Raw genomic sequence first — 27,957 nt, forward strand, 5'->3', positions numbered from 1 at the left:
GAAACAGAAATCGCCGAAGTAACCGTGGCCGCAGTCGGCTAGCTGCCCTCCCAGGCCTTTCCCCATAAACACGGCCTCTTACCTCCCCTTCTGTTCAGCGCTTAGAAGACATTGTGTGTGTGAGTGCGTGTGGCGGCATGTAGGGGCATCTGTGTGTCTGTGCGTGAGTGTGTGTGTGTGTGCGTGTGTGAGTGTGTGTGGCGGCATGTAGGGGCATCTGCGTGTCTGTGCGTGAGTGTGTGTGTGTGTGTGTGAGTGCGTGTGGTGGCATGTAGGGGCATCTGCGTGCCTGTGCGTGCCTGTGCGTGAGTGTGCGTGTGTGAGTGTGTGTGGCGGCATGTAGGGGCATCTGCGTGTCTGTGCGTGCCTGTGCGTGGGTGTGCGTGTGTGAGTGTGTGTGGCGGCATGTAGGGGCATCTGTGTGCCTGTGTGTGCCTGTGCGTGAGTGTGTGAGTGTGTGTGGCGGCATGTAGGGGCACCTGCGTGCCTGTGTGTGCCTGTGCGTGTGTGTGTGTGTTAGTGCATGTAGGAGTGTGCGTCTATGTGTGTTCGTCCCACCCCCACTACAGATGCCCCTGCACAGTGGCTACAGCGTCCTGGCCCGCGTGGGTCTGACCTGGTGCTGGGACCGCCCCCCCCAACACGTCTGGAACCACGAGGTTGGACGCACTGGCGGGAGAGACTGCCTGTGAGGGGCCCGAGCATGGCCACGCCGGCAGACGTGTCCCCACTTAACCACGAGGAGCCCGAGGCACAGACCGGACGCCGGTGGGGAGGCAGGCTGAGCCACGGACGCCAGGAGGGGGCACCGCGGAGTCACCTGACCCTGTGCCCCTCCAGGCAGGCCCCCCGCCCCCGCCCCGTCAGACGCCCGGTCCAGGGCCCTGCTCCAGAGCCACACGCTCCCGCCCGGGAGGCCTGCCCCCGCGAGCAGCCCCCGCACTCTCCCACCCTCACGGACACGCTCCCGCCGCGGAGCATTCGTTACACACACCTCGCTGCCTAAATGGCCGTGTGGCTTCTGTTTGGATCCAAACCAAAACCCGAAAAATAAGAGCCAATTAACCCCGGAGCTGGCAGTGGGAAGGGAGATATAAAAAGAGCAGAAACAAGTGAAATTTAAAAAAACAACAGAAAAAAAATCAGTGAAAACAACACCCGTTCTTTGAAAAGGTCACTGACGTCCATAAACCTCAGCCGCTTAAAGGGAGGAGCCAGGAGCCTGGCCTCGCAGGGAACCAACATGACCCCACCACGGACCCCAGGTCCAGCCACGGACTCAGGCCCAGCCACGGACCCCAGGCTCAGCCACGGACCCCAGGCTCAGCCAAGGACCCCAGGCCCAGCCACGGACCCCAGGTCCAGCCACGGACTCAGGCCCAGCCACGGACCCAGGCTCAGCCATGGGCCCCCGGCCCCGCCACGGCCCCCAGGCTCAGCCACGGACTCAGGCCCAGCCACGGACCCCAGGTCCAGCCACTGACTCAGGCCCAGCCACGGACCCAGGCTCAGCCATGGGCCCGGCTCAGCCATGGACCCGGCTTAGCCACAGACCCAGGCTCAGCCACGGACCCAGGCTCAGCCACAGACCCAGGCTCAGCCACGGACCCAGGCTCAGCCACAGACCCAGGCTCAGCCACGGACTCAGGCCCAGCCACGGACCCCAGGCCCAGCCACGGACTCAGGCTCAGCCACGGACTCAGGCTCAGCCACGGACTCAGGCCCAGCCACGGACCCGGCTCCACCACGTACACCAGCTCAGCACGGGCCCGGCTCAGCAGCTGTCAGAGACCAGTGTCCTAGGACAGAAACCGCAAAGCTCACTCGAGAGAGAAATGGACAAACTGGCCAGGCGGCTCGGCAGTTTGAGCGTGGGCCCCAGGGCAGAGGCGAGGGCGCCATTCCCGCGGAGGCGTGTCCTGGTGCAGGTTGGACCCCAGCCCCGGGCAGGGAGTGCGGGAGGTGGCCAGTCATGTGTCCCTCACACCGTGTTTCTCCCCCGCCCCCTCTCTCTTAAAATCAATGCAAACAATATCCTCAGGGAGAATGAACAAGCCAAAAATAGACACAGCGGTGAGTCCCGTGTCCCTGACATTCACACCGCGCAGTCGCTGGCGCCGCCCCCGTCAGTGTTGCTTCTCAATGGGAAACCCGTGGGGGGGCGGGGGGGGCGCAGGGGCGGGGGCCCTGCCTGCAGGCGCAGTGCGCTCCCCAGGGACCGGACCCACGTTCGCGGTGGGACCGAGGGGATGACGGTGTTCACGGCTCATCTTCGCTAAACGCAGCAACGCAGCCACGCGTGTCCCACAGCGTGCAGAGGGGAGAAGGAGGCGACATCCGATTCCGTTCGCACAAATTTATTTTTTTATGTATTTTTACTGATTTCAGAGAGGAAGGGAGAGAGAGAGAGAAAATCACTGAGACAGAGTCACGCATCGGCTGCCTCCTGCACGCCCCACACTGGGATCGAGCCCGCCGCCCGCCAGGAACCGGACCCTGACCCCCTGGCCCGGCCGTTCATACAAATTCAAACCCGGCAAACCGGCTGCGCGGGGACGCTGGTCTCTGGCGTCTGACCTGCTGGCGCCAGGCGCTGCCCCGGGGTGGCCCCCGGTTCATCGGGTCCTCGGCACCGAAGGCTCACTGTCCACCCCGTTGGAGCCGAGCGCGGGTCAGAACCGAGGATCGTGGCGGGACCAGCCCCCGCGCCCCCTGGCCCCGTGGGGTCCGGCAGTCCACACGCGTGGCCCTGGCAGGGCGGACGCGGCCACGGGAGGAACCAGGGCCCATGCGGCCACTCACCGGCCGTGATTCATGGCGGCGGCGGGGCGGGGGGACGCTGGGGAGGCGGTTTAGCAAAGCGGCCTGGCGGCTAGCGCTCGTGTGGAAGCGGGGATTGGATTTCTGTCGCCGCCAGAAACAAACGGCCCGCAGAGCCGGGACCAGCGCCAGGGCCGGTGCGCAGCTCACCGCGGGTTCCCGAGGCCGCTGACTGAGCGAGGGACCGAAGGGTGCGGATCACGGGGGCCACCTGCGGAGAAGGGGGGGCCAGCCCCGCCCCAGGAAGTGCCCGGAGGGAACCCTCTCTCAAGTGGGGCAGGTGCCCAGCAGCAGGACAGCCAGGAGCCGCCCGACAGGGACGGGGCAGCCGGCGGCGGGGCGTGTGGGCGGCGGGGCGTGTGGGCGGCGGGGCGTGTGGTGCCTGCTGGCAACATGCACGCGGCCTGGGCGCCCTCCACACGAGGCCCAGCCCTGGGTCCCTCGGCCTTGTCCCGGGGACTAAAGGTGGGGTCCCCTCTGAGTTCCCTGTGCCTGTGCCCCTTCCTCTCGCTGGAACCTGCTCTGTCCCCCAGCACCCCGTCCTTCATTCATGTTCCGGGTGGGGAGCCGGCTTTCCAGCCCCATGGCCTCCCACCCACACGGCCTCCCACCCACACGGCCTCCCACACACACGGCCTCCCACACACACAGGGCCTCCCACACACACACACGGCCTCCCACCCACACGGCCTCCCACCCACAGGGCCTCCCACACACACGGCCTCCCACACACACACGGCCTCCCACACACACACACGGCCTCCCACACACACGGCCTCCCACACACACACGGCCTCCCACACACACACACGGCCTCCCCCCCACACACACACACGGCCTCCCACACACACACGGCCTCCCACACACACACGGCCTCCCACACACACACACGGCCTCCCACACACACACACGGCCTCCCACACACACACACACACGGCCTCCCACACACACACGGCCTCCCACACACACACACGGCCTCCCACACACACACACGGCCTCCCACACACACACACACACGGCCTCCCACACACACAGGGCCTCCCACACACACACACGGCCTCCCACCCACAGGGCCTCCCACCCACAGGGCCTCCCACACACAGGGCCTCCCACACACACGGCCTCCCACACACAGGGCCTCCCACACACACGGCCTCCCACACACACGGCCTCCCACCCACACGGCCTCCCACACACAGGGCCTCCCACACACACGGCCTCCCACACACACGGCCTCCCACACACACGGCCTCCCACACACACACACGGCCTCCCACACACACGGCCTCCCACACACACACACGGCCTCCCACACACACGGCCTCCCACACACACACACGGCCTCCCACACACACGGCCTCCCACCCACACGGCCTCCCACACACACGGCCTCCCACACACACGGCCTCCCACCCACACGGCCTCCCACACACACACACGGCCTCCCACACACACGGCCTCCCACACACACACGGCCTCCCACACACACACGGCCTCCCACACACACACACACACGGCCTCCCACACACACACGACCTCCCACACCGGCGCCTCCAGCTGGGAGCGGTCCTGCAGGTGCCGGTTGGGACTCCCTTCCCCGGGGAGCACTGGGGGTGCCCGCCCTGCCTCCCCGCCCGATCCCCCCGCCAGCTCCGTCCCTCTGCGGCCCGGACGGCGTCTCCGTCTCCACAGGCGGCTCCTGCTGTGCCTGCGCCTCCAACGGCAGCTCCGTCTGGTCTCTCGTCATTTCCCCGAAGCCAGGCCTCATCCGCCCATTCTCCCCCTCACCGTGTTTTCATGAATAAAGACGTCAACTTTCAAAAACATGTTTTATTGATTTCAGAGAGGAAGGGAGAGAGAGAGAAACATCAATGATGAGAGAACCATGGACCGGCTGCCCCCTGCACGCCCCCGACTGGGGATGGAGCCCGCATCCGGGGCCTGTGCCCTGACGGGGAATTGAACCCTGACCTCCTGGTTCAAAGATCGATGCTCAACCCCTGAGCCACGCCGCTGGCAAGACTTCGCCTCTGCAGAGCGGTGTCCCTGGTGACTTAGCGTTTCCCCGGATCATGTGTGTGTGTGTGTGGGGGGGCAATGGGAATGACCAGTGCATGACGCTGTGTCCCCTCACCCTTGGCTGCAGCGATGTCCTCTGAGTCTGAGCCACGGTGGGGCAGCGTCCACGTGGAGGTGCTCCGGGCCCAGCCCCTGGTCCCGGCGGCCGGCCCTCCGCAGGCCTCGCCTCTCTGTGCGGCTCCGAGCACGGAGGGAGCACGCTGTTCTCCGCGGCGTCTGACGACCAGCTCTCTGCTCCTCCGGACCCTCAGGCAGGTGTCCCCAAATATGTGACCACTCGCTCCAAGAATGAGTCCCAGCTCAACACGGGCCAGTAGCAGTCCCAGACCCTGAGGTGTCGATGATGAACCTGAGTCAGACGCTCCTCCATTTAATTTAAACCACAGCCGAGTGCACCCGCTCCGCTGAAACTGCTCCAACCGCCTTCACCACCAGGTGGGCCACACGCTGTGGCCTGAACACGTGTCCCCCGCTGCCCCCACGCTGCAGCTCCCTCCCCCCACCGCAGCCCCCTCCCCCCGCTGCAGCCCCCCTGCTCCCCCGCTGCAGCCCCCTCCCCCCGCTGCAGCCCCCTCCCCCACCGCAGCCCCCTCCCCCCGCTGCAGCCCCCCCTGCAGCCCCCTCCCCCGTGTGACTGCTTGGAGGGGCGCCTTTCCGAGGCGACCAGGCTCAGTGAAGTCACCGTGAGGCCCTGGCCCCGAGAGAGGATGAGAGACAGCAGGTCCCTTTGCCTTGGGGACACGGTGGCCGGAAGCCCCCGGAAATCAGACCTGAGGCACCTGGGTCTTGGAGGTCGGCCCCACACCGGAGCCGAGCTGTGTCAGCCACGTCTGGGCGTTTTGCTAGGACAGCCTGAACCGTCAGCTCGATGTCACATGACTTAGACGCCCGTGGGACCCGCTCGTGTGTCTGGTCACATGTGAGCCCAGCTGAGCGGCGGGGAGACCTGTCGGTGTCCCACCACCGGAGAAGGGACCTCGGTCTGACACCAGCTCACACCGACCATCGGGCAGTCAGCCCCAGGCCCCACGGCTTCTCCGAGACTGTGACCCCCCGCCGTCCTCAGCGACCTGTGACCCCCCCCCCCCGCCGTCCTCAGTGACCTGTGACCCCCCGCCATCCTCAGTGACCTTCCCATGGCGGCTGCAGGTCACCCAGGGACTGACCAGGGCCTCATGGTTACCAGGCCACTCGCTGTCCGTCCCCGGAGTCTCGTGGCCTGCAGGCCGGCCTGTGCGTTGGGCCCACGTGGGGTCCGAGTGCGCCCTGGTCACTGCGGGCAGGCGGCCCTTCCTCCTGTTCTGGGCCGTTTCTACCTGTTTCTGCGTCGCTGGCTCCTGCCCGGGTCCCGGCCCTGACCCGCCCAGAACACAGGTCGCTGCCTGTGGGATGCGTGCGGCCGGGTAGCGCGGCACCCAGGGCTCCCGGCTCCTCCCTCGTGGCTGCTCCCCGACGGTGCCCCCCTCCCCCCAGGCCAGCGCGGCCTGTGCCCTCAGACTCCGCCAGGTCCCGTCCCTCCTCTCTCACCTGAGCGCAGGGCTAACTCGGCACCATCAGCGGCGAGCCGGGAACGTGGGCGCCTCCGTGCTGTTGGCGTAACTCCTGACCCCCGACCTCACGCTGCCACAGGGAGGGCAGGTGGCGAGGAGCAGGCGCCGCTCCGCCCAGCGTCCAGCGCCCGAGCGGACGTGAAGGGCCCGCCGCCCGGCTCTCAGGGCCGCGCCCAGGGAAGGGCCCCGGTGTCACCGGCCGCAGCCTGGCGATTGGCCCCCCGCCCCCACCCGCTCAGAAGGGGTTAAGATGCGCCACCATGCAAATTAGATGCAATTAATCCTTTTCATCAGTTGCAAATATACCTTCTGAACCCTATTAAAACATGAATATGCAAATGCAGACCTTTTTAAATCTCATTTTCAAGGACTTGGCATTGGGGTTTGATTAGTGAATTCCGCTAACAGCCTGTAAACCTGGTGCAAAATTCAATTTCCATTTCAAGTTTGAAAAAAAAAAAAGACGAAACCCACGAAGGCTGTTGGTAATTGAGCTAATTACCCGGTTACACTGAAGAGGCCGCCCGCCGAGAGCAGCCACGGGGCGGGGCTGAGGCCTGCCTGGAGGAGGCGCCGGGCTGCTCGCCGAGGCCCACAGCTCCGCCCCTCCCGCAGGTCCCGCTGTCCGTCCATTTTCCAGATGTGGACACTGAGGCTCAGTGCACCCGGTGGCTGGGCAGAGCCAGCACTGAGCCAGCGCCCCCCATCGAGGCCAGTGCAACTTCCTGGGCCAAACTTGCTGGGGGAGGGGGGCTTCCCGGAGGAAGCAGAGGGGCGGGGCCCCCCAGGCAGCCGTGCCCCGGGGCAGAGCCTCAGGCCCACGCGTGGCAGGGCCGGTGCGGGAGGCCCCGTGGCTGCTGCCACCCCTGCTGGGCCGGGGCAGTGGCTCCCTGTGACCAATGAGACAGGCCTGGTGGCTGCGTGTCGGTGAGGCTGCAGGCGTGGCTCCCGTCCCCACTGGGCTGCGGTCCACCTCCCGGGCTCCCCTGCGGCCCGCCCCCCCTCAGCTAGAGCTGTGAGCAGAGGCCCAAGGCCCTGGGGCGGGGCCCTCCTGCTGGGGCCCACCCTCGTGCAGGCAGCCCGGCCCAGGGACCGTGGGGAGAGGGTGCCGGGAGGTGTGAGCTCCGGGACCCAGGGCCCTGGCCTTGAGGCGGGAGGAAGTGGCCCACGGTCACTGAGGGAGGCAGGCCGGTCTGGGGCCAACGGCCTCTTCAGGAAGCCTGGGGTTCTGGGGGGACGCCCGGCCCTCTGAGGCCCAGTCAGCCCTCTGCAGTGCCCGGGGTGGGGTGAGGGGCACGGTCCCCTGGCAGGGGGAACCTCGGGGGCTCAGACGTGTGCGCAGGGACGCCGTCCTCCGATGGCCAGGCGCCCGTGTCCCCCGGGAGCCGGGCAGCGCGGGGCAGACACAGCGAGCAGGCGGGTGGCCAAGGAGGCAACTTTATTTCACAGGAGCCGGGCCCCAGGTGGCGGCCACGGGCCCCCCGCCAGGCTGCAGCGGGCGGGGGCTGAGCGGGTGCTGGGACGCAGGGCCGTGTGGCTCAGGGAGGCGCCTCCCAGTGCAGCTTCCCCGCTGGGTGGGGCCACACTGTGTCCTCTGGGGGCTCCGGTCCCATCGTGTCCGCCCGCCCGCCCGTCGGGGCAGCAGCGGCCCTGGTGGTGCGGTGGGTGGGGTGGCCCCACAGCCTCGGGCTCCTGAGCCGCCCCCTCCCAACTCCGGCGGCGGCGGCGGCGAGCAGGACCGGGCGGCGGGCTGGGCGCCGCTAGGCCAGCGTCTGGCGGCTGAAGAGGTCGAGGGTGAGGGCGCCGAGGAAGGCGGGGATGCTGTCCTGGCGCAGCAGGTGCAGTTCTATGAGCTCGGGCACCGTCCGCGAGAACTCCGTCTCCAGCAGCTGCATCCTGGTGCCTGCGGGTCCCGTGGCCTGCGGGGCGGAGCCAGGGCAGGGCGTGGTCAGCTCCGTGGCCCCGCGGCCTCCGCTCCTCCCCCACGGGACAGGCGAGGGGGCGGCCACGGCTGCCTTCCCAGCCTCCCCGGAGCGTCCTCTGGGGCCCGGCGGGACGGGCTGCCCCGGCCGCTGAGCCCTGGAGGCCGTCCCTACAGGCAGGCGGGCGGGTCCCAGCGGTGGGGTCTCCCCCACGTGCCCGGAATCAACCCCAACCAGGCGATGAGGGCGACCCCGGAAGTGTGAGCGCCGGGCAGGCGCCACCTGCGCGGGGACCACAGGCCCAAGGCTCAGGCCGCAGTCCTCGCCCTGCGGGGTGCAGAGCGCCCTGAGCACCCCACTGGGAACTGGGAGGCCCCTCAGAGACGGCAGGCCCGGCGCCCGCCCACTGACCTCCGACCCCACGACCCTTCCATGGGGAGCCCTGTGGGGGGGGCGGGGGCTCCGGGGCTCCCTGTGCTGTCTCCCCGTGCAGCCCCTCGGGGCGGCTCTGTTCCGCTGCCTGTTCATACATTTCGCCTCGTCACGTTCAACACAAACCATTTCTAGACAAAACTCAGGGAAACCACTCTGACCTTTTCCCAAGAAAATCCTTTCATTTCTGCCTTCTGCTCTCGCTCTGAATTTCCCCTAAATGTCAGAGGGGCCGGCTCTCCTCAGCTGGGGACGTGGGGGAGGCAGAGCACAGGCTGGGGGGGCAGCCCCGCCCCCGGAGGTGCTGGGACTTAACCCAGCGACTGGGCGCCCCGCCCCGGGGCTGCGGGGCCCGGCGCCATCTGTGCGCCCCGTCAGCTGCGTGACTGTCCTGGGAACACGCCTGCCCACGTGTTCCCGTTACACGGGCTCCCTGGAGGTTGCCGCTGCTCCTGTGGGCGCTCCAGCCAGGTCCCCACGCCGCTGCTCTGCGGCCTCACGGAGGGCGCACGGGGCGCGGACCCGAGTGCCATCACAGGTCAGGGGCAGACGAGAGAAATGCTGGGGCCCAGCTGGCCTCACCCTGGGGGCAGCACAGAACCCCGGCCGGGCCTGAAGGCGCTCCTCCCCGTCTCACCGGGCATCCCACCGACCCCCAGGCGGCCGCCGAGGGGCTGAGCTCTCCGGCGATGGGACTGTCGGGAGCCACGTGGCTGGGGGAGCGGCAGCGACAAGTCCCAGACCCTGATCCCTGCGCTGCCCACGCCCTGTGTGCCCCGTCCCCTCCCCCCACGCCCTGTGCCCCCGGCCCCTCCCCCCACGCTGTGCCCCTGGCCCCTCCCCCACGCCCTATGTCCCTGTCCCCTCCCCCTATGCCGTCCCCTCTCCCCACGCCCTGTGTCCCCGGCCCCTCCCCCCACGCCGTCCCCTCCCCCATGCCCTATGTCCCTGTCCCCTCCCCCCACGCCCTGTGCCCCGTCCCCTCCCCCCACGCCCTGTGCCCCGTCCCCTCTCCCCACGCCCTGTGTCCCCGGCCCCTCCCCCCACGCCGTCCCCTCCCCCATGCCCTGTGCCCCCGTCCAATCCCCCCACGCCCTGTGCCCCCGTCCCCTCCCCCCACGCCCTGTGCCCTGTCCCCTCCCCCCACGCCCTGTGCCCAGGCCCCTCACTGCACTGTGGCCGGAGCCCCGCCCCCTCCCTGCACTGTCCCCGCCTGTAATGGGGACATGGTGTCCACGTTCCCACCTCAGGCGACAACACACCCCAAACCCTCGGGGCCCTGACAGTGCTCCGTGGTTAGAACGCTGGCCCCCAGGCTGAGGGGCCGAGGGCTCAATTCCTGGTCAAGGCAACGTTCCCGGGTTGCAGGTTCCACCCCAGCCCGGCCCGGGGGCGACCACTCCATGTGTCTCTCTCACATCCCCCCCTTCCCCCTCCCCCTCCCCCCTCCCAAGTCAATGGGGAAAAACCAGCCGACCAGCAGACACCCGGTAGTCTCCTGGCCTCGATGGAGGGACAGGGAGCGGCCACCTGTCGCCGAAGCTGCCGACACACAGCCTCCGGGACAGTGGGTGCCAGTCCCGACTCGGGGACGGGGACGGCGCCGCCCGGTGTGAGTGCCCCGGGCACGGCTGGTGGGCCCTCTGGGTTGGGGAGACAGAGCTGAGTGTGGGGAGACTGAGGTGGCCAGAGAGCGAGGGACCGTCTAATTCCGGGGGAAAGCAGCAGATGTGGGGCCCGCAGGGCGCTCCCCGAGGGGCTCTGAGCGCGGGTGGAGGGTGCTGGGAGGCTCAGAGGAACTTAGGACGCAAAGCTGGTGCCCACGCAGCCACATGGAGGCTCAGAGGCTGCGCCCCGCCTTCCTGCCACCACCAGGGACCAGGGGGCATGGCCGCCCCCCCCACCCCGTGGAAGACCCATCGTCTGGGCCCGTGGTGGTGCCCCCGGCCGAGCCCTGGCCCCATGCCGCCCGCCCCGCCCCGCCTTCCTGCCGGCACCCCTGCCCGACCACGGGCTCTCCCCTCTGGGTCGGTCTGCCAGCCGCCTTGTTCCGTCTCTGGCGGGGCTGGACTCGGTCTGCAGGAACCGTCTTCTGTGTCTGAAGTTAGTGCTGGTGACACGGCCACGCGTTCGCGGGCGGCTCGGAGACCTTGTGCGACGCTAATTACGCACAGGGCTTTGCTGGCTGCGCTTTGGCTGCAGCTGCCACGCGGCAATTTAGCGGGAGCTAAGCGGTCCCTCGTGGCCGCCCCCCTGCGCTGGCCGGGGCCCTGCGGGCCCAGGACCCCCCCCCCAGCCCCGGCTCCCCAGGCAGTGCAGGGAGCTGGAAGCGGGTGCTTCACCCACGAACCCTGAGACTGTCCTGCTGCTGCCGGGAGGGCGGGCGCTGCCTGGCACTGCCCACCTGCTGGGGCCCCTGCCCGGGCGGCCGCACTCGCATTCTCGCTCTCGCGCAGGAAGAGGAGGTGGAGGCAGGGTGGAGGGCAGGCAGCGTCTGCGTGTGGAAGCCACGCAGGGAAGTGAGTCAGCCGGGCCCGGCCCAGCCACGCTGCCAGCAGGTCTGCCGAGATTCCGGGACCCGGCTCCCCAGTGCCCGGGTGCCTGGACCTCCGGACTGCCCGGCCCCTCCTCTCGGGACCCCCAGGACCCCCCGTAACAATTTGAGGCCCTGACGGCAGGTGTGCTGGCGCGCTGCGAGCCTCGGTGGGCGTGGCCTCCCCTGGCCCTTCCGGTAGAACCTGGAGGTTCTTCGATGGTGGCACCCGGCAGAGCTGGCCGCACAGCGGGGCACCTGGCAGGCCCCGGCACCGAGGGCTGCCCGCCAGGGGGGGACGGGACTGAGGCCGCCGGCTGCCTCCCACACAGTTGGTCAGCACAGTCAGCGTCCGTTATTGCAGTTCTATTCTAAGACGCAATTAGAAGGCCTCGCTCCAGAGCAGGGCCCCGCTGGGCTCTCCGCCGACGCGCAGGGCGGAGACGGGCGGGAACGGCTGCTGAGTGGCAGGTTGGCAGGGACTGTCTCCCTGGAGAGAAGCCGGGGCCCCTGGGAGGAAGGAACTGGGACCACGCGATGCGGGCGGCGTGCCGCCTCCCACCAGAGCGGCGCCTGTGCCGACGTGGAAACCTGCCTCCAGCGCCGGGGGCAAGAGGACGGAGGGGAGGCCAGGCCCATCTCACTCGGGGGGGCTCACAGGGCCCCGTGGCTGACTCGCTGGACACAGACCCCCTGCCCGGCGCGGTGTGCTGGGCCTGGGGGTCGGGCGCCCCACTATTCACCCCCAGCGACCGGCTTCTGTGAGGCTCAGACCGCCTCGTGCTCTCCAACGCGCCCGATCCCGCGGGGGCTGGGACTTTGGCCGGTGACAGCCCTGCCCGCTCAGCCAGTTGTCCTGGCAATCAGCACAGCAGAAACTCACCGGCCGGACCGTGAGCAGGTGGACTCTGGCTCAGGGCAGGGAGTGCCCACCGGAGGGAGCTCGCCTCGGCCCGTCCAGGTCCTCCTGCTGAGTCAACCATGCGCTCTGTCCCGCCCCCACTGGGACCCGCCGGGGTCTCCCTCCACCGGGGGCCGTCTGTCTCCTAACTGCCAGGCCGGCAGCCTCACAGGGGAGACAGTTCCAGGGGCACTGGCCGGCCTGGTAGTACCATGCCAGTGGGCACGGGCTCCCGACACCGGGGTTTAATGGACCACGGGGCCCTGGGGAGCAGCTGCTTATGAGCGGGGAAGGGAGACGCGGGTGGGGCGGGGCGGGCTCCCAGCAGAGGCCCCGATGGGGAGGCAGCAATATGCTGGGTGCTCTTCCCACGACACGATACAGGGCAGGGGGCTGTCCTCCCTCCGTGGATGTGACTCATGCCTGCTATGGCCAAGTGAGGGTCAGGGGTCAGAGGTCAGAGTTCAGATATAGCATCAGCCCCTGCAGGCTGGCGATGAGTGGCCTGGGGAGAGCCCATGCGTTTCATGAGGCCCATGGGCCTTGGTGACCTGGGAGGAGAGGCCCGAGGCCCAGCTGAGGCCCTGGGCGGCCGGAGCAGTGCTGGGGAGACGAGGATGCACAGGAACAGAGCGGGGCCCACCTGAGGGGGGCGGGCCGGGTGGCACCCGACAGACCTCGGGGAGTGGGGGCCAGGTGGCCCCGGGCAGACCTGAGGGGGTGTGGGCCAGGTGGCCCCGGGCAGCCCTGGGGGAGTGGGGCCGGGTGGACCCGGGCAGCCCTGGGGGAGTGGGGTTGGGTGGACCCGGGCAGCCCTGGGGGAGTGGGGCCGGGTGGACCCGGGCAGCCCTGGGGGGGTGTGGGCCAGGTGGCCCCGGGCAGCCCTGGGGGAGTGGGGCCGGGTGGACCCGGGCAGCCCTGGGGGAGTGGGGCCGGGTGGACCCGGGCAGCCCTGGGAGAGTGGGGTTGGGTAGACCCGGGCAGACCTGGGGGAGTGGGGTTGGGTGGACCCGGGCAGCCCTGGGGGAGTGGGGCCGGGTGGACCCGGGCAGCCCTGGGGGAGTGGGGCCGGGTGGACCCGGGCAGCCCTGGGGGAGTGGGGTCGGTGGCGCTGGCAGTGGCCCAGCTGCCAGTCTGATGGACGCTCTCCTGCAGCCGCGGGCAGGGGACCGAGCGCCTGGCTGTGGTCCTTGCAGGTACTGGCGAGGATGTCACCATGTCCCCTGGGCGGGGGGCCAAGCGGGGAGACGCTACGAACCCAGGCCTCCCAGGCCACCCGGAACTCCGAGGGGCCGGACGGGTGCCGAGGGCCGGCCCAGCGCGGGGTGCCGGGTGTAATTTACAAGGTAATTAAACCGAGGGCAGGAGGCGCAACAGCCCGGCGCCTGTCTCAGAGGGAAGCCAAGAGCTGTCTGAGGTGTCGCATTCCCGTCTGGCCTTTCTCACCCACGCCTGCAGCCGCATCCTGTCACCCCCCCAGCCCCCCAGGGGCCTCCTGTCACCCACACCCCCCACACCCCCAAGGGGCCTCCTGTCACCCCCCCAACACCTCCCCAGGGGCCTCCTGTCACCCACACCCCCACGCCCCCCCAGGGGCCTCCTGTCACCCACACCCCCCACACCCCCAAGGGGCCTCCTGTCACCCACACCCCCACGCCCCCCCAGGGGCCTCCTGTCACCCACACCCCCACGCCCCCCCAGGGGCCTCCTGTCACCCACACCCCCACGCCCCCCCCAGGGGCCTCCTGTCACCCACACCCCCCACACCCCCAAGGGGCCTCCTGTCACCCCCCCAACACCTCCCCAGGGGCCTCCTGTCACCCCCCCCCAACACCCCCCAGGGGCCTCCTGTCACCCACACCCCCCACACCCCCTAGGGGCCTCCTGTCACCCCCCCAACACCTCCCCAGGGGCCTCCTGTCACCCACCCCCCCAACACCCCCCAGGGGCCTCCTGTCACCCATGCCCCCACGCCCCCCAGGGGCCGCCACAGCCCCTCAGCTCTGAGCTCCCCTGAAGGGTGGGTGGCACCACAGGTTCAACAGAAACAATGAGTGCTGAGCTGCGGGCCGAGCGGGCAGAGGGGCCTGCACGCGGCTCGTAAGCCCCTCCTGTCCTGCGTGGGAGCGGGAGTCGGGGGCGGAGACCAGAGCCCGGCCCGCCGTGGTGCCCGCATGCCGGCTCAGGGCCTGGAGGCTCAGGACACCCTGCCCCCCTGCCCCCTCCAGGCTTCCTGGAAACACTGCATCAATGTCGTTTACAAAAGTGCCCGTGGGGAGGGGCCCAGCGTGCAGACCAGCCTCCAGGCCGAGAGGGATGCCCGGGAGGGGCCTTGGGCGGAGCCGGCCTCCTGACCTGGAGGCGCTCAGCTCCCGGGCCTGGCCCAGCTGCCACGTGAGCTAATGCCGCCTGTGCAGTCAGCCACGACGGCGGCCCCGGAGTGTCCACGAGCCTCGGATGGCCTGGGGCTGGGCAGGGAGCCCTGGGCCCCGCCGGCCCCGCGGTGCCTTCCGCTTGGGGCAAGCAGACCTCAGATCTGGCACAGGCAGAGCCAAGCTCGCAGGCCAGCGTGGAGCGGTGTGAGGTGCTGGTGGCCCCGTGGCCAGGCCTCTGGGCCCTTCGATGCGGGTGGCCCAGCAGCGCTGCCCAGAGGGGCTTCTCTCAGAAGAGAGAGGGCGCGAGCGGATCGCACAGTCAGCGTGACTGGGAGAGGCCCCCCTGTTGGGGGAGATCTCTGACCCCCCTGTGCGCTGGCACAGAGGCCTGGGCAGGGAGACCAGTGCCTGACCCTCGGCAGCCAGCAGGGCGGCCCCACCCCGCCAAGGGCCTGCATCCTGCCAGGGCTGGGTTCGGGGCTCTGCAGGGTGGTGGCAGCTGGGTGGCCGAGGGGGACCTGGGCTCTCTCCTTCCGGGAAGGGGGGTGGGGGGGGCTGGGCAAAGGCCAACAGCCAGCCGCCATGCTGTGAGGGGCTCAAGCAGCCCCACGGAGGCCCACACAGTGAGGAAGCCACGCTTCCGGCCACGAGCAGCAAGTGTCTGAGAGCAGGTCCTGTGACCTCATCACATGGCGGAGACGGCCCTGTGGCCCAGCCTCTCGGGAAGACCTGGGCAGAACCCCGCCCGATGGCCCCCGAAAGGGCCCCAGGATCCCCGCCTTTCGGGAACTGTGGGCGGTGACCTGGCTGTTCTGGGGTGTTAAGTTTCCCAGGAACTTGTTGCAGGCAGAGAACTAAAGTGAGGGGAGATTAAGGTACAAATGAACCAAATGACCTTTAGACACGAAAACACAGCATCGGAAATGACATTCACTGGGTGAGATGAAGCAGATCACACTCGCCACCAACTCAGACACGGCCAGAGACTCCCACCGACCGGGAAAGAGATCCCGCCCTCCCTCCCTCCCTCCCACCCTCCCTCACACACGCACACACGCACGGCCAGACCATCGTGACCGACAGGGTAACACCTGGGACTGTAACGTGTGCAGCTGGGGTCCCAGTGAAGACGGCAGGAACAGAAACAGTAAAAACGAGAGACCAGCTTTCCGAATCTGATGGCTGTAAACCCACATCCAAGCAGCTGAATGGCCCACAGCAGGACAAACCCACGGCTCTTACATCAGCTCGAGGGACAGACCTCGCACCAAGGACAAAGGGAAGGTTGGTGGCCCCGTGGCCTCCTGGGAGCCCACCGCCCTCACACTGACCCCGGCCTTGCCCGGCTCTCAGGGAACTTGAAGGCTCGCCCTCGGCAGTCATGCTCCCTCAGGCTTGGCCTCCTGCTCGCCCCTTTGGCCACGGGAAGCAGGCTCGGGCCTGTCCCTCGCACGGGCACCTCATCTGGGCGCTGGAGCTGAGGGGCAGGAGGGGCAGACAGTGGCTCAGGGACAGAGCCGGAGCGAGGGGCGGGATCCACGTGGGCCTCTGGGCCACGCTTTCCCGGAAACAAGGAGGTGTCGAGGGCCCTCTAACTGGGGGCGGCCGTCTGCTGGTCAGGGGGCCGCAGCAGCGAGTGCTCCGCTACAGTAGGTTCTCAAGCCCCCCAGCCCTCAGGGCTGAGCTCGAGAACGGCCGTGCCCGGACCGAACACCCGGGGGGAGCAGTGGCCCGTCTCCAGGAACCTGGTCTCCAGATGCAGGCGGCGATGCCGAGGGAACCTGCGGGGGGGCGACCGTCACAGGGACGGACGATGGTGAGCAACAGGTCAGTAAACGAAAACAGAGGGACTAGCTCAACGTCCGGCCACAGGGACTCAGCTGAACCAACTACGGCCCAACCACGAGAGCACTTCACGCACCACCACGCGTGCCCCGGGCAGATGTGTAACTGCGCAAAACGGTCCTGATGCCAGTCGAGGCGGAGGCAGGGCAGAGCGGCAGAGCGGCCTGCCAGCGGATGCCCACAGGCCCACGTCGCAGGACGGGGCTACGAGGACTCCAGGGTCACGCCGTGCACTAGTTACGCATCCAGACTTTCCAGCTGCTCAGAACCCGGCTCAGGTGGTGTCGGCTCTCCCACTGGCCACACGCCTCGAACCGCGGACCCCACGCAGGGTCTCAGAACAGGCGGGAAGGGGCCTCCCTGTCCCCCCTGCAGAGGTGGTCCTCTCAGACCGGCCCTCTCCTGCTGAGGGAGGACGTCGGGATGCTGTGGCCTCGCTGCCCCTCCCGTGGCTGGAGCAGGAGCTGCGTGGCCACCAGGGCACCGGGGATTCCTGGGACATATACAGGTGGGCCCTGGCTGCACGTCACAGACCACCTACGTACCCTCCACGGAGACCCCCGGACAGGAAACGGGTATGCGCCCTGGTCCCCCCCCCACCCGCCCTTCCCGGGCTGCCCAGCCCCACAGGCTGCCCGGGACCAGCACCGTGCAGGCCCTGGTGCTCGCGGCCACGCGTTCTGGCTCCTGTGCCGCCTGCTGACAAGCGTGGCCGGCAGACATGGCCGCGGCGTCTGCACCCTCCTGTCGGCCGGGTCCCAGCCCTGGCTGCTCGCAACAGGCAGCGCCCGGGGATCCAGCTGCGTGCCAGGCACAGGGCCCCTCCCTGCTCCCTGTCACCTCAGCCCCGTGGGCACTGCTGGCACTGGACACCCCAGCCTGCCCGGGACGGGACAGCAGTCACAGGGGAAGGTGTCGCCCAACAAGGTGCCCAGCTGCCCTCCAGAGATGGCAGCCAGGACCGGAGCCGTGTGCTGCCGCAGCCGTGCAGGACCGCACTCAGACCTCCCGTCACCAGCGCGCAGCCCCCCACCAACGGAGGTGTCCCCCAGCTCGGCGTGGAGCCCCTGACCAGGCCCCCAGCTCGGCGTGGAGCCCCCCATAACCAGAAGCGCCCCCAGCTCGGCATGGAGGCCCCCGTAACCAGAAGCACCCCCAGCTCGGCGTGGAGCCCCCCATAACCAGAAGCGCCCCCAGCTCGGCATGGAGCTCCCCATAACCAGAAGCGCCCCCAGCTCGGCATGGAGCCCCCCATAACCAGAAGCGCCCCCAGCTCGGCATGGAGGCCCCCGTAACCAGAAGTGCCCCCAGCTCGGCATGGAGCCCCCCGTAACCAGAAGCGCCCCCAGCTTGGCGTGGAGCCCCCCATAACCAGAAGCGCCCCAGCTCGGCATGGAGCCCCCTGACCAGGTCCCCCAGCTTGGCATGGAGGCCCCCGTAACCAGAAGCACCCCAGCTCGGCGTGGAGCCCCGACCAGGCCCCGCGCAGGCCCACCTTGAAGACCAGGCAGTCGTCCTGGCGCTCGGCGTACATGGAGGTCAGCCGGTACTGGCTCTCGCGCGTGATGTCCACCTGGTAGCCGGTGAGCGTGTAGCAGACCTTGCGGAACTCCTGCACCTTGGCCTGGAAGACCTCCTTCAGCCGCTGGTTCCTCAGCTCCGCGCTCTCCACCTGCTTCCTCAGCTCTGTGCGGGGCGGGGAGGGGGGACAGCCTCAGCCTCAGCCTCAGCAGGTCCGGGCGGGCAGCGCAGGGGAGGGCACAGCCGCCATAGGCAGCATGCCTGGGTGCTCAGCCGCCGCGTGACCAGGACCAGGTGCCCGGGGCCTGGCTGCCCGTGGTGCCGGCTGTGACCGGCAGCCGCGAGGGAACAGGGACCGAATGCCAGCCCCTCCCGCCCAGCTTGGGCCCACGCCTGGCCTGGCTCCTTCCACACAGTGGTTACCACAGATCCACCCAAGGTGCCTTCCCGCGTTGGACTTTGGCCTGTCCCCGCTAACAAGCGAGGCTGACCCACGGAACACACATGCCGCTGTCGCATGCCAGGCCCCTGCCTGGGCTGGGCCGGGAGCCCTCCAGGCGAGCCAGCAGGGAGCCCAGCTGGCCAGGCTCGGAGGGGTCAGCCTGATTTGAGTCCTGCCTCCCTGTGGGCTGCGTCCCAGGACCCCACGTGGCAGGGACGGCAGTTCCCCAGGTTGAACCGCAGCCCCACGGCGTGGCTGCCTCGTCTGCTCCCGCAGGGTCGAGTCAGCCGCTGAGAGGAGCAGACGCAATCAGGGCACTTCCTGGAGGTGGGGGGGGGGCACGGGGCCCACATTCCAGGGAGAGAGGCCCTTCCTACCTCCCGCTGGAGCCCATCACGTGCCTCTGGCGACCAGGACTCACCGGCACGAAGCCACCTTCAGGGCGGCTGCCAGGCCCATGCCAGGCCCCGGGGGTGGGGGCAGAGAGCTGTGGGTGTGGGCTCCGCTCCCCAGTAGCTGGCGGCGTGTGCCAACCCTCCTGGTGCGCACAGGGACACGGGGGTTTACCATGTGGCCAGGCACGGCCCAGGCAGAGCTGTCTGAGCCAGGACCAAACTCCCCACAGCCGCTGCCTTGCACGCTCTGGACACCAGGCTCTGAACACGCACCCAGGTCTCCACCGCCTGCTGCTCTGCGGGCAGCCTGGCCCCGCCCGTCCGGCTCTGCATGAGGAGCCTGATGCCAGGGCGCTGCTCTGCCCACGCCGGACGACGGGTCTGTCTGCAGAGAACCCCCCAGCAGGGAGAGCCGCTGACTGCGCGGCCGCGGCGCATGCACCCAGCTGAGGCGGCAGGCCTTGGCTGGCCTCAGGCGTCGCGTGGGAGAAGGACATTTGGTCATCGCTGCAGCCTGACTTCGAGAAGGAAACGCAGCGGCCACAGCTCGGCGCTGCCTGCTCCACGGCCACGGCGCCCCCGGGTGGACGGGCTCCAGTGCAGAGCGAGGGCCTCGCCCAGGGGAGGGGTGGGCGTGGCCACGTGCACCCTTGGGGACAGGGACCAGGACCTCGGGGATGGGACCCTCGTGCCTCCACAGGGGTGCCTCTGAGGGGTGAGAACGGGCTTGGAGAGGGCCAGTGCCCCAGGTGACGCCGGGGAGGCCCCGGGGCCAGGGGAGGCCCAGGCGGGCGGCTCCCAGGCAGGGCCTCAGTGGCGAGGGAGCTCGGAGAGGCGGGCCGGCAGTCTGCTTTGACCTCCCCCGTTGTTCTCGTAGCTCAATCGCTTACACAAACGTGGACAGGCAGTTCCCACGCCGCGTGGGCGAAACAAGTAGCAGACGGGCCTCGCCCCGGACGTGCCGTGGCTGTGACACAGCCTCCTCCCAGAGAGCTCCGGCTTCCGGGGGCCCAGCGGCCACGGGCCAGACACCCTGGGTCGTGTGGCTCTCTGCACCCACCATGGCCGCTCCGTCGGACCACAGGCGGCAGACAGAGCCAGTGGAGCACCAGGTGGCCCTCAGGCCTGCGGAAGGCTCTACGCCAGGGGTGCCCCAGGCCCTCGGGGCGAAGCCTTCGCCCTGGGCCCGGCCGCCTGTGCTCTGGGCAGTGGGTGGTCAGCCTGGATCAGGTCCACCTCGGAGCCCTCGTTGAGGCTGCGCCCTGCCTGGCGGCTCTCCCGCCCTCCACCCACACTGACCAGCGGATGCTGCCGGAACCACCTTTTCTGCCTGTGCCACGCCCGCCCTCCTCACCCGCCCCCTCGCTGCACCTGGGCCTGGCCCCCTGCAGCCCCCGGCTTGGCCCCTGCACGTCCTGGCGAGGGACAAGGAGAGGGAGGGACAAGAGTCGTTGGTGAGGAACGGCCGAAGGAGCAGCAGGCGGGGTCAAGGTCCTGAGTGGGGCCACAGTGCCTGCGAAGACGGCGGAGGAAGGACCACCGTGGGGACGGCCGTCACCAGGCGGGAACGCCAGCCTTGACAGGGACACACGGGAACCGCTGATCAACGTGAGGTGCTGGGTCTGGAGGGGTGAACAGCGTCCCCGCACCTGAAGGCGCCTGGGGAACAGTCCGCGCGCCCCGAGGCGGCTCCGTGCGGAGGCCTGGCCCAGGGGAAGAAGCCGGCACCACCGGGGAAGCACGAAGCCTGGCGGCACTGCTGGGCGGCGGGCGCTCCTGGGCCACGCGGGGCGCTGGCTCTGCTCCGGCCCAGAGCTGGGCCGAGCTTCTTCACTGCCAGGGCTGAATTATTCATGCCTGGTAGCTCCTAAACTATGTCAGCTTTACATTTTTAAATATTTAATAATTAGGCATCAAACATTTATGCCATCTTATTAGCAGCAGTGGGAGTCGGTGCTGCAGGCCTGTGACTGGTTTGCAGCCGGGCCTGGCTGGCCACGTGGAGAGGAGGCAGCGGCCTGGGCTGGACGGAGGTCCCCGACACCACCAAGGAGGGCAGGGATGGGCCCCGGCATCTGCTGGCTCCTCCCACAGGTGGTCTTCCCATCCCAAACCCAGGGAGGGGCCAGGTGGCGGGAGGGCAGCGAGGGGCACGTGGCCAGTCTGCCGAGATCCCCGCCTGCGGGGCCAGCCGGTCCGCACCCCTGCACAGCGCTCAGGCAGGGAGGCCTTTACAGGAAAGGGCGTGGCGGTGCCACCGTCTCAGTGGCTGGCTTCACTGTTGGGCATGGGGCCCTGCCACGGCAGAGCCTCCCGCCGCCCCGGGGTTCTCGCCTGAGCTGCCTGCAGCCCGCCCTGAGCCACAGTCTCCACAGGAGCCCCTGCTCCCTGCTGGGCCAGAAATTGCACGTTTCACACCCGAGAGACACTCGCCCTGGAATTACACGCAGATGAGAGGCGCGTGTGCCCGGGTGGCTCAGTGCCGGCATTCACACGGGGCGTCTGTGTGATTATCGGCTCACCCAGCAAACAGTTTGTCACCTTGCACAAAAATGATCTGCAAAGACCAGCAATTACAGCCCCGGTTATGGGGTGGGAGGTCCTGGTGCCGCATCCTGTTCTCGGGGGGCTCCCTCCCCCGCTCAGAACAGAGAGCCAAAGCCTGGAGGATGGAGGTCCGTGAGCCTAACGTGCCAGGCTGCCAGCCCCGGCCCTCGGGAGTGAGGGCCAGCTGAGCCCGAGAGGAAGCCCCCCCGCCCTCATGGGGCCTCTGACAAATGCGGGGACAGGCCCAGAGGTGGGCGTCACCAGCCGGGCAGTGAGAGCCAGGCATCGAGGCCAGGCTGCCAGGAGGGGCCCTCCCCTATCCCCCATCCCCCACCCCCCATCCCCCAGGCCACGGGGCAGCATGGGCCCTGCTGGGGGGACCGGCCCTGCACACGGGCCGCCCGACAGGTTGGCCCCAACCCGCTCCACGGGGCCCTACGACCCCGAGTGCGGCGTCCGCACAGCCTGCACCTCCTCGGACTCCCGTCGCTCCACTCTCTGCCGTCTGGCTTCCACGAGAGAGCGAGACGGGGCTGCGCGGCCCTCGGCTGGCCCCCAGGTCGGACCGAAACGCTCGCTCCGTGACGTGTAACTCACTTCCGGGCCTGCGCGTGGCGCTGCCCGATGAAGGAGCGCTGCCCTCACCTCCCCTCACGGCCGGCCGGGGCGCCGAGGACCCAAGAGTGAGGACCAGCTGCCGGGCCCCTGCACACCACGGAGCCAGACCCACCAGGAGGGCACTCCACCGCGCCGCACGCAGGCCGAGATGTGCACGGACATCACGCTGGGCCCCGCTTCCAGCACCTTCTTTCGCACCCGCCCCAGCAGGTGGCCGTGAGCTGAGTGGGCAGCACAGGGGAGGGTGCGGGGGGGGGGGGGGGGGGCGGGGTCCTGGCTCACTGGCCCAGGAGGGGCGGGTGGGCGCATGAGGAAGGTGATAGTCCCCCCTCTGCCCCCCGCACGGTGAGCGTCATTCATTCCTGGAAGGCAGGGGCCTCCAGAACCCGGGCTCCCGGGCGGCGCCCTCGGAAGGGAAGCTTTCAGGGCTCATCTTTTATTGACTGTCACTTTGGAGTCAACCCGTCAGCTTTCCTACGAGATGAGCGTCCCCCCCCCCCCGCCCCGCCCCCGGCCGGGAGTCTGTGCAAACATCTAGTGCGGGGGGCAGCGCGGCCTGGGCCACAGGGCTCCTGCAGACCCAGCAGATGGAGGGAGGGGACCCGAACGGGTTCAGCAGCGGCAGGAGCCGACGGAGGGGGTGGGAGGCTGAGGAGGACAGAGGGCTCTCAGGGACCGAGGGCCGCAGGGGAGGGACCCGCACCCGGCAGATGCAGCCGGGGGACAGCTCCCTGAGGGTGGGCGGGGAGGCGTCCACGGCAGCTGGGAGAGGACTGACCATGGCGACCCTGGGTGCCAGCTGTCACCGCCAAGGACACACCGCAGCGAGGCCCTCGCCCTCTGGCCTGGGCAGGAGCCTGGTGTCTGGGCTCCATCCCAGAGCCCACGGCTCCGGCGGCACCTACGGACCTGCGCAGCTCACAGTGGCCCGTGAGGCCCGCCTGCCCCCTCCTGAGTCCCAATCGCCCTGAGGGGGACCGATGGCCGGGGCGGCTGTCCACCCCGACAGCAGGCCCCAGGGCGTCACAGGGGCAGCTGCTCAGGACGGCGAGAGCCAGGGAGCTCAGAGCCTGGAGTTCGGCCGTGCTGAGCGGCGTGCCAAGGCCCGCTCCTGGGAGTCCCCGGCGGCCTGAGAGCCGTGCCGGGGGAGGTGCCGTGCAGGGGGAGGTGTCGGGCAGGGAGCAGGGAACCCACCGAGGCGTGTGGAGACCCCGCGGGCCCTGCTGCTCTCCAGCCGGACGCCAGCGGGGCTTCCCGTGCCGCTGCCAGGGCCGAGGCAGCGGATTTCCCCGGGAGCGCTGCCCCTGCCGTGGGCCCCGTGATGGCCCTGGCCAGGCCGGGGCGCTGCCTCCTGTGCCCGCAGCGAGAGAAAGGCTGGGCACGGGGAGGCAGGCTGGTGCCTGCATCAGGCCCTCCGCGCGGGCAGAGCCAGGCCGGCTGCAGCGGCAGGGCCACCTGGGCCCAGGGCATCGGGCGCGGGGCCGGCAGCGGGGCCTGAGGGCAGCTGCCCCCTCCTCCGCCCGCCCGCCCACCCGGAAACCAGTGATGTAAGTCACACGGCTCCGTTCAGCCCCATTAGTCCCTAACGGCGGCGCTGTCCTTACTGCCTGACGCTGGGACAAACAGTGCAGGGAGGGCGGCCGGGCACAGCGGGCACAGCGCCTCCCAGGCAGCAAGGCCCTGTCTGGGAGCGGCCGAGGGGGGCGTGCTCCCCGGCACGAGGGCGGCCTGAGGGCTGTCGGGGGCACTGCCCACGGACTCGGGTGGAGGCCCCGGCGCCTCGGCACACAGCGCCGGCCTGAGGCTGCCTTCCCGGCCTGAGCCGCGGGGACTCTGCTGACGCAGGGGTGGCGCCTCCCTCCTGCCGGGGCTCAGCCTGAGACAGCGCCTCAGGGCGGCTCGGGCGGGGGAGGGGGAGAGGGCCATGGGGTGGGCCCGTGGGACAGTGACACTGAGGAGGCAGAGCGTCCCCGGCGGGCGTGTGGGGAAGACACGGCAGCCTCGCAGCAGCACAGGCCGAGCCGCGTGGCTGACCACAGGCGCCACGAAGAACGGGAGGAGCAGACGCGTGGGGCCGGGTGCAGGGGACGCGAGGGCGCCTGCCTGCTCCTGGAGGCACGGCTCCCGCAGGAAGGCCTGAGCTCGCCCTGGGCCTCGCCCGCCTGCCGCCCCGTGTGCCATGCGGGAGGTGTGCCAGGTCTGCCCACACCAGGCCCTCCCGGCGTCCTCCCCCCACCACGCTCCCCTCCTCCGGAGGCACCTCGGCATCACTGAGCCAGCCGGGCAGGGACACGTTCGAGCGCCTCGCAGTGCCGCTCTGCGAGGTGAGTGACTTTACTGTTTGTTTGTTTTTTTTTTTAACACATATTTATAATTATTTTTTATATTTTGTGTTTATGAGTGACTTTACTGTTAATGCTCTACCTAAGGGGCCCCAAGGGACCGCCGGGCCCAGCCTGGGTACGCGGGAGCCACGCGAGGGCCAGGAGGCAGCGGGAGGCTGAGGTTTCAGGGCCTGGAACGGGTCAGCAACCCTGTTAAAGGTCCAGAAACCCCACGAAGAGCCGTTCCTGCCTCCCGGGGGTGCAGGTGGGAGGGTGGGGCCTGGTTCTGGCCCTGGTGCCCGGAGCGGCCTCGCACCGCCGACCTCGCAGGCGGCACCGCCCACGCACACCTCCATCCCCCACCCGCTGCCGCTCCACGCGCCAGGACCGTCTGCACATGGGCCCTCTGTGCACCTGCCAGGGCCTTGGCCACCGCAAGCCCAGCTGCTCCCGGCAACACCTGGCCGCACAGCGGGTGCACGGCAGGCGGGCCTGGAGCCCAGAGCGAGGGGGGCCCGTGCCTGGGGTGGGCCCTTGCCGGCAGCTAGAAGCCGGAGCCCCACCCTCCAGGCCGGGTCTCTGGCCACCAGGAAACCCGGTCGGGGCGGACAATGGCAAGGCCTCTGCGACGGGGGAGGTCACAGGGGTCACAGCCCAGGAGCCGGTCCCGCGCTGGAGCCCGGTGTGCTGGAGGCAGACGGAGCCCCATCCACGGTTCTGCTAACAGCTCAGAGCCGCCCGGCAGGAGTCAACAGAGGCCACGCCGCTCGCCCGCTGCCGCCTGTCCACCGGGGCCGAGGGCATCAGCGTGGCGCCTGGCTGTCCTCACATCCTCACACGCTCCCTCCAGGGCCACGGCTGTTGGGACCCTCCTCACAGGCTGCCCTGAGCCCCGAGGCGGCAGAGCGCCGGGCACCTCCAACTGCCGAGAGGCTGCAGTGCCCTCTGCCAGGTCCCACGGGCACTGTGTGCCGTGACTCCGGAGGCCTGGGACCCCACGGGCGCCCTCCTTCGCGCTGGTGACGCGCTTTCCTCTGCACTGGGGGTGCTCTGAGGCAGGACCTGCGCCCGTGCACTCCGTGAGGCCTGGGAGCAGACGCCGAGGTCACGTTCCTGGAGGTGGCGTGCTGTGCCCAGAGGTGGCGCCCTGATTGGAGAGGGCAGCGCGTGGGGGTGCGTGGTAGAAAGCGCTGCGTGGCCGCTGTGCGGAGGCCCTGCCCGCGGAAGATGCCCTGCCCCAGGGAGCATGGGGCTGCGTGGCGGGCGGCATGGGAACACGGAGAGACGTGCTAACTTGTTCTGGGCCTGAGAAGCCTCGGCCGTGGCTTCTCCATTGCAGCTCTGCAGGCCCGGCCTCCAGACCTGCCCGCCCCTCCCGCAGCCTGGCTGCCTGCACAGGACAGACGGACAACAGAAACCCCAGCCGCCCCCGTGGCCATGAGGCCGGGGCGGACCTACCTGCCACCTCCTTGGACGAGGGCAGACACGCGGCCTCCAGGTCGGCGGGCACGGGGCCGCCCCGCTCCAGGGCGCACACCAGCTTCCGCAGCTGCTCACACTCCTCCTGCAGCCGCGCCTGGTCCTGGCGGCGGCTCTGCTGCGCCTCGCGGGCCGGGTTGACGCTCAGGTGCAGCACCTTGGTCTTGCTCTGGTCGTAGTCGCCCTGCGGGACACAGGGCTGTCAGCACAGTGTCCGGAGGATGCGGGAGAGCGGGCGCTGTCGACGCCAGACCACGGATCTACGTTAATATGCCTGCACCTGTGCTGGCTGGGCCTGCTTCCCTCTGTGCAAGGGAGAGGCTGGTGAACCTGAGGTCAGGATCCTCTCGTGGGGGCGGACACCGCGCTGGCCGTGCACAGCCCCTTGGGGAGCCACGGTGCTGGCACTGACCTCGGGGGAGACAGGAGACGAGACCTCCCCACACCCCCGGGACAGTGTGGACGCTCGGGACCCGAGGCCCTTCTCTCAGCTCCGACCACCGGGGGGCACGGACCGTGGCGGCATCTTCCAATCACTCTCCTGCGAACCGTCCAAGGCCCTGCTTCTGCTCCCCTGCAGGCCACCCCCCAGGCCGCCCATCCCCCCAGGTCACAGGTCACAGCCAGGAGCTGGTCCCGCTGGAGCCCGGTGTGCGGGAGACGGACGGAGCCCGAGGAAGACGCAGCATCACCGAGGACTGAGACAGGCCGCGCCCCTCCGCACGCTGCTCCGGGGACGCCCTGCACGGCTGGGCGCTGGTGCCAGTGCTGACGCGTTCTCCCCGCGGCCTCGGCCTTGTTTGGATGGCCTTGGCAGTGAAGGCAGCGGCTGGGGGAGGGGAAGGATGCCCTCTACGGGGATCTGTCCGGTGCTCTCGCCCCGGTTCCCTGGGCTGGGGTGTGGGAGGAGACGCCACGTGGAGGGGATTCTGCAGGAGACGCGTCCCCGCCCCAGCTGTCTGTCCGACCCGTCACCGCCGGTGCCAAGTGTGGCCTTCAGTTCCGCTTGGGTTCACGGATCAGCACGACTTCTCTGTGCTTTGGCGGCGGGAGCACTCTGCTGGCTCCGTGTCCCTGACACGCCCGGGTGGCTCACGGTGGGCACGTCTGGCCATCAGGCACCAGAAGGTGCTGGGGGCCTGTCCTGTGTCCCAGACCCCCAGCGGCCTGACCTGCCCAGGACCCGTCTCTAGTGGGCGCGGCGCTGTGAGTCCGGGCGCCTGTGTCTGCCAGGACTGTGACGCGCCTGCGCCTGCACCTGGCCACGCAGATGGGAACCCCCTGAAAAGGAGGCCACGAAGAGGACGCGTCTCAGCCGCCACGGCCCAGCCGGCAGGTCCCTGTGTCAAAGCTGCGTGAGGCCCAGAGGCCAGCGGGCCTGCCCCCGCGGGACGTCTCGGCTGCTGAGAGCCATGGGTCTTGGTCTGTGTAACAAAGCGCCAGGTAACCAGGGACACCTCCCGAGGCCACCAGGCCTCCCAGTCCCTCCCACAGGGCTGGTTGAGGAGCAGGCCCCCAGCCCTGTCCTGCTGGTCCCCAGGGGAGGGAGCCGGCCTCTCCCGCGGCTGCCGGGAAGGCGGCACCAGGAGGAGCGTCAAGGGGGCTGCGCCGTGGAAGACGAGCAGGTAGGAGAGGAGATGGCGGCTCCACCGAGCTCTGCTCTGGACCCGGCTGAGGGGGCGGGACGGGGCTGCAGTAACCCAACGGCCTGCTGCCCGGTTTGACCGGCGCAGAGGCCTCCCAGGCGCCACGGGTGCCTCCGAGGGAGAGTGCTGGCCCCACGGGCGGGGCGAGCTGGCGTCTGCTCCAGAGCACAGTTAACCGAAGACCCGCCAGGGGCCGAGCTCAGGGGCAGGGCCCACACAGCAGCCACCGTGGGGCTGCGTGGTACCGGGGGAGTGTCAGCCATGCGATTCTGAGGAGACGAGGTGGGGGGTCCCCAAGTCCGGAGAGGGCAGGAGGGGTGCTCAAGAGCACAGGCCGGGCGGGGCGTGGATCGCTCTTGGCTCAGGTTCCGTGCAGGCCCAGGTGAATGGCCGTGCCCCTCCGCGTCCAGGACCCCTGGGAGCGCCCGAGACCCGTGGGGCCGGGGCGGGGAGTGGCGGCTCCGCCCTAACGTGCTCGTGGCCTGCACCCGTGCTCGCTGGGCCTGCCTCCCTCTGTGCAAGGGAGCG

At 69.4% G+C, this 27,957-nt stretch overlaps 1 protein-coding gene across 3 annotated transcripts in view; it reads right to left on the reverse strand.

Moving 5' to 3' along the window:
- Window positions 1-7,611: 7,611 nt before the first annotated feature.
- Window positions 7,612-27,957, reverse strand: part of MAD1L1 (mitotic arrest deficient 1 like 1) — a 162,034-nt gene continuing 141,688 nt past the window's right edge. For 2 of the 3 annotated variants that reach the window (XM_080676392.1, XM_080676391.1), the window contains exons 16-18: window positions 25,763-25,967; window positions 17,953-18,143; window positions 7,613-8,368 (exon numbers count right to left, since the gene is read on the reverse strand). In XM_080676392.1, the coding sequence (XP_080532518.1) occupies window positions 8,210-8,368; window positions 17,953-18,143; window positions 25,763-25,967 (555 nt within the window). In that variant the 3' untranslated portion in view covers window positions 7,613-8,209. Of the gene's footprint in view, window positions 8,369-17,952; window positions 18,144-25,762; window positions 25,968-27,957 lie in introns of all 3 variants that reach the window. The other variant, XM_080676393.1, reaches the window with a different exon arrangement.

This window comes from Plecotus auritus (assembly GCF_963455305.1).
Source record: "Plecotus auritus genome assembly, chromosome: 6".
Classification (NCBI taxonomy): domain Eukaryota; kingdom Metazoa; phylum Chordata; class Mammalia; order Chiroptera; family Vespertilionidae; genus Plecotus; species Plecotus auritus.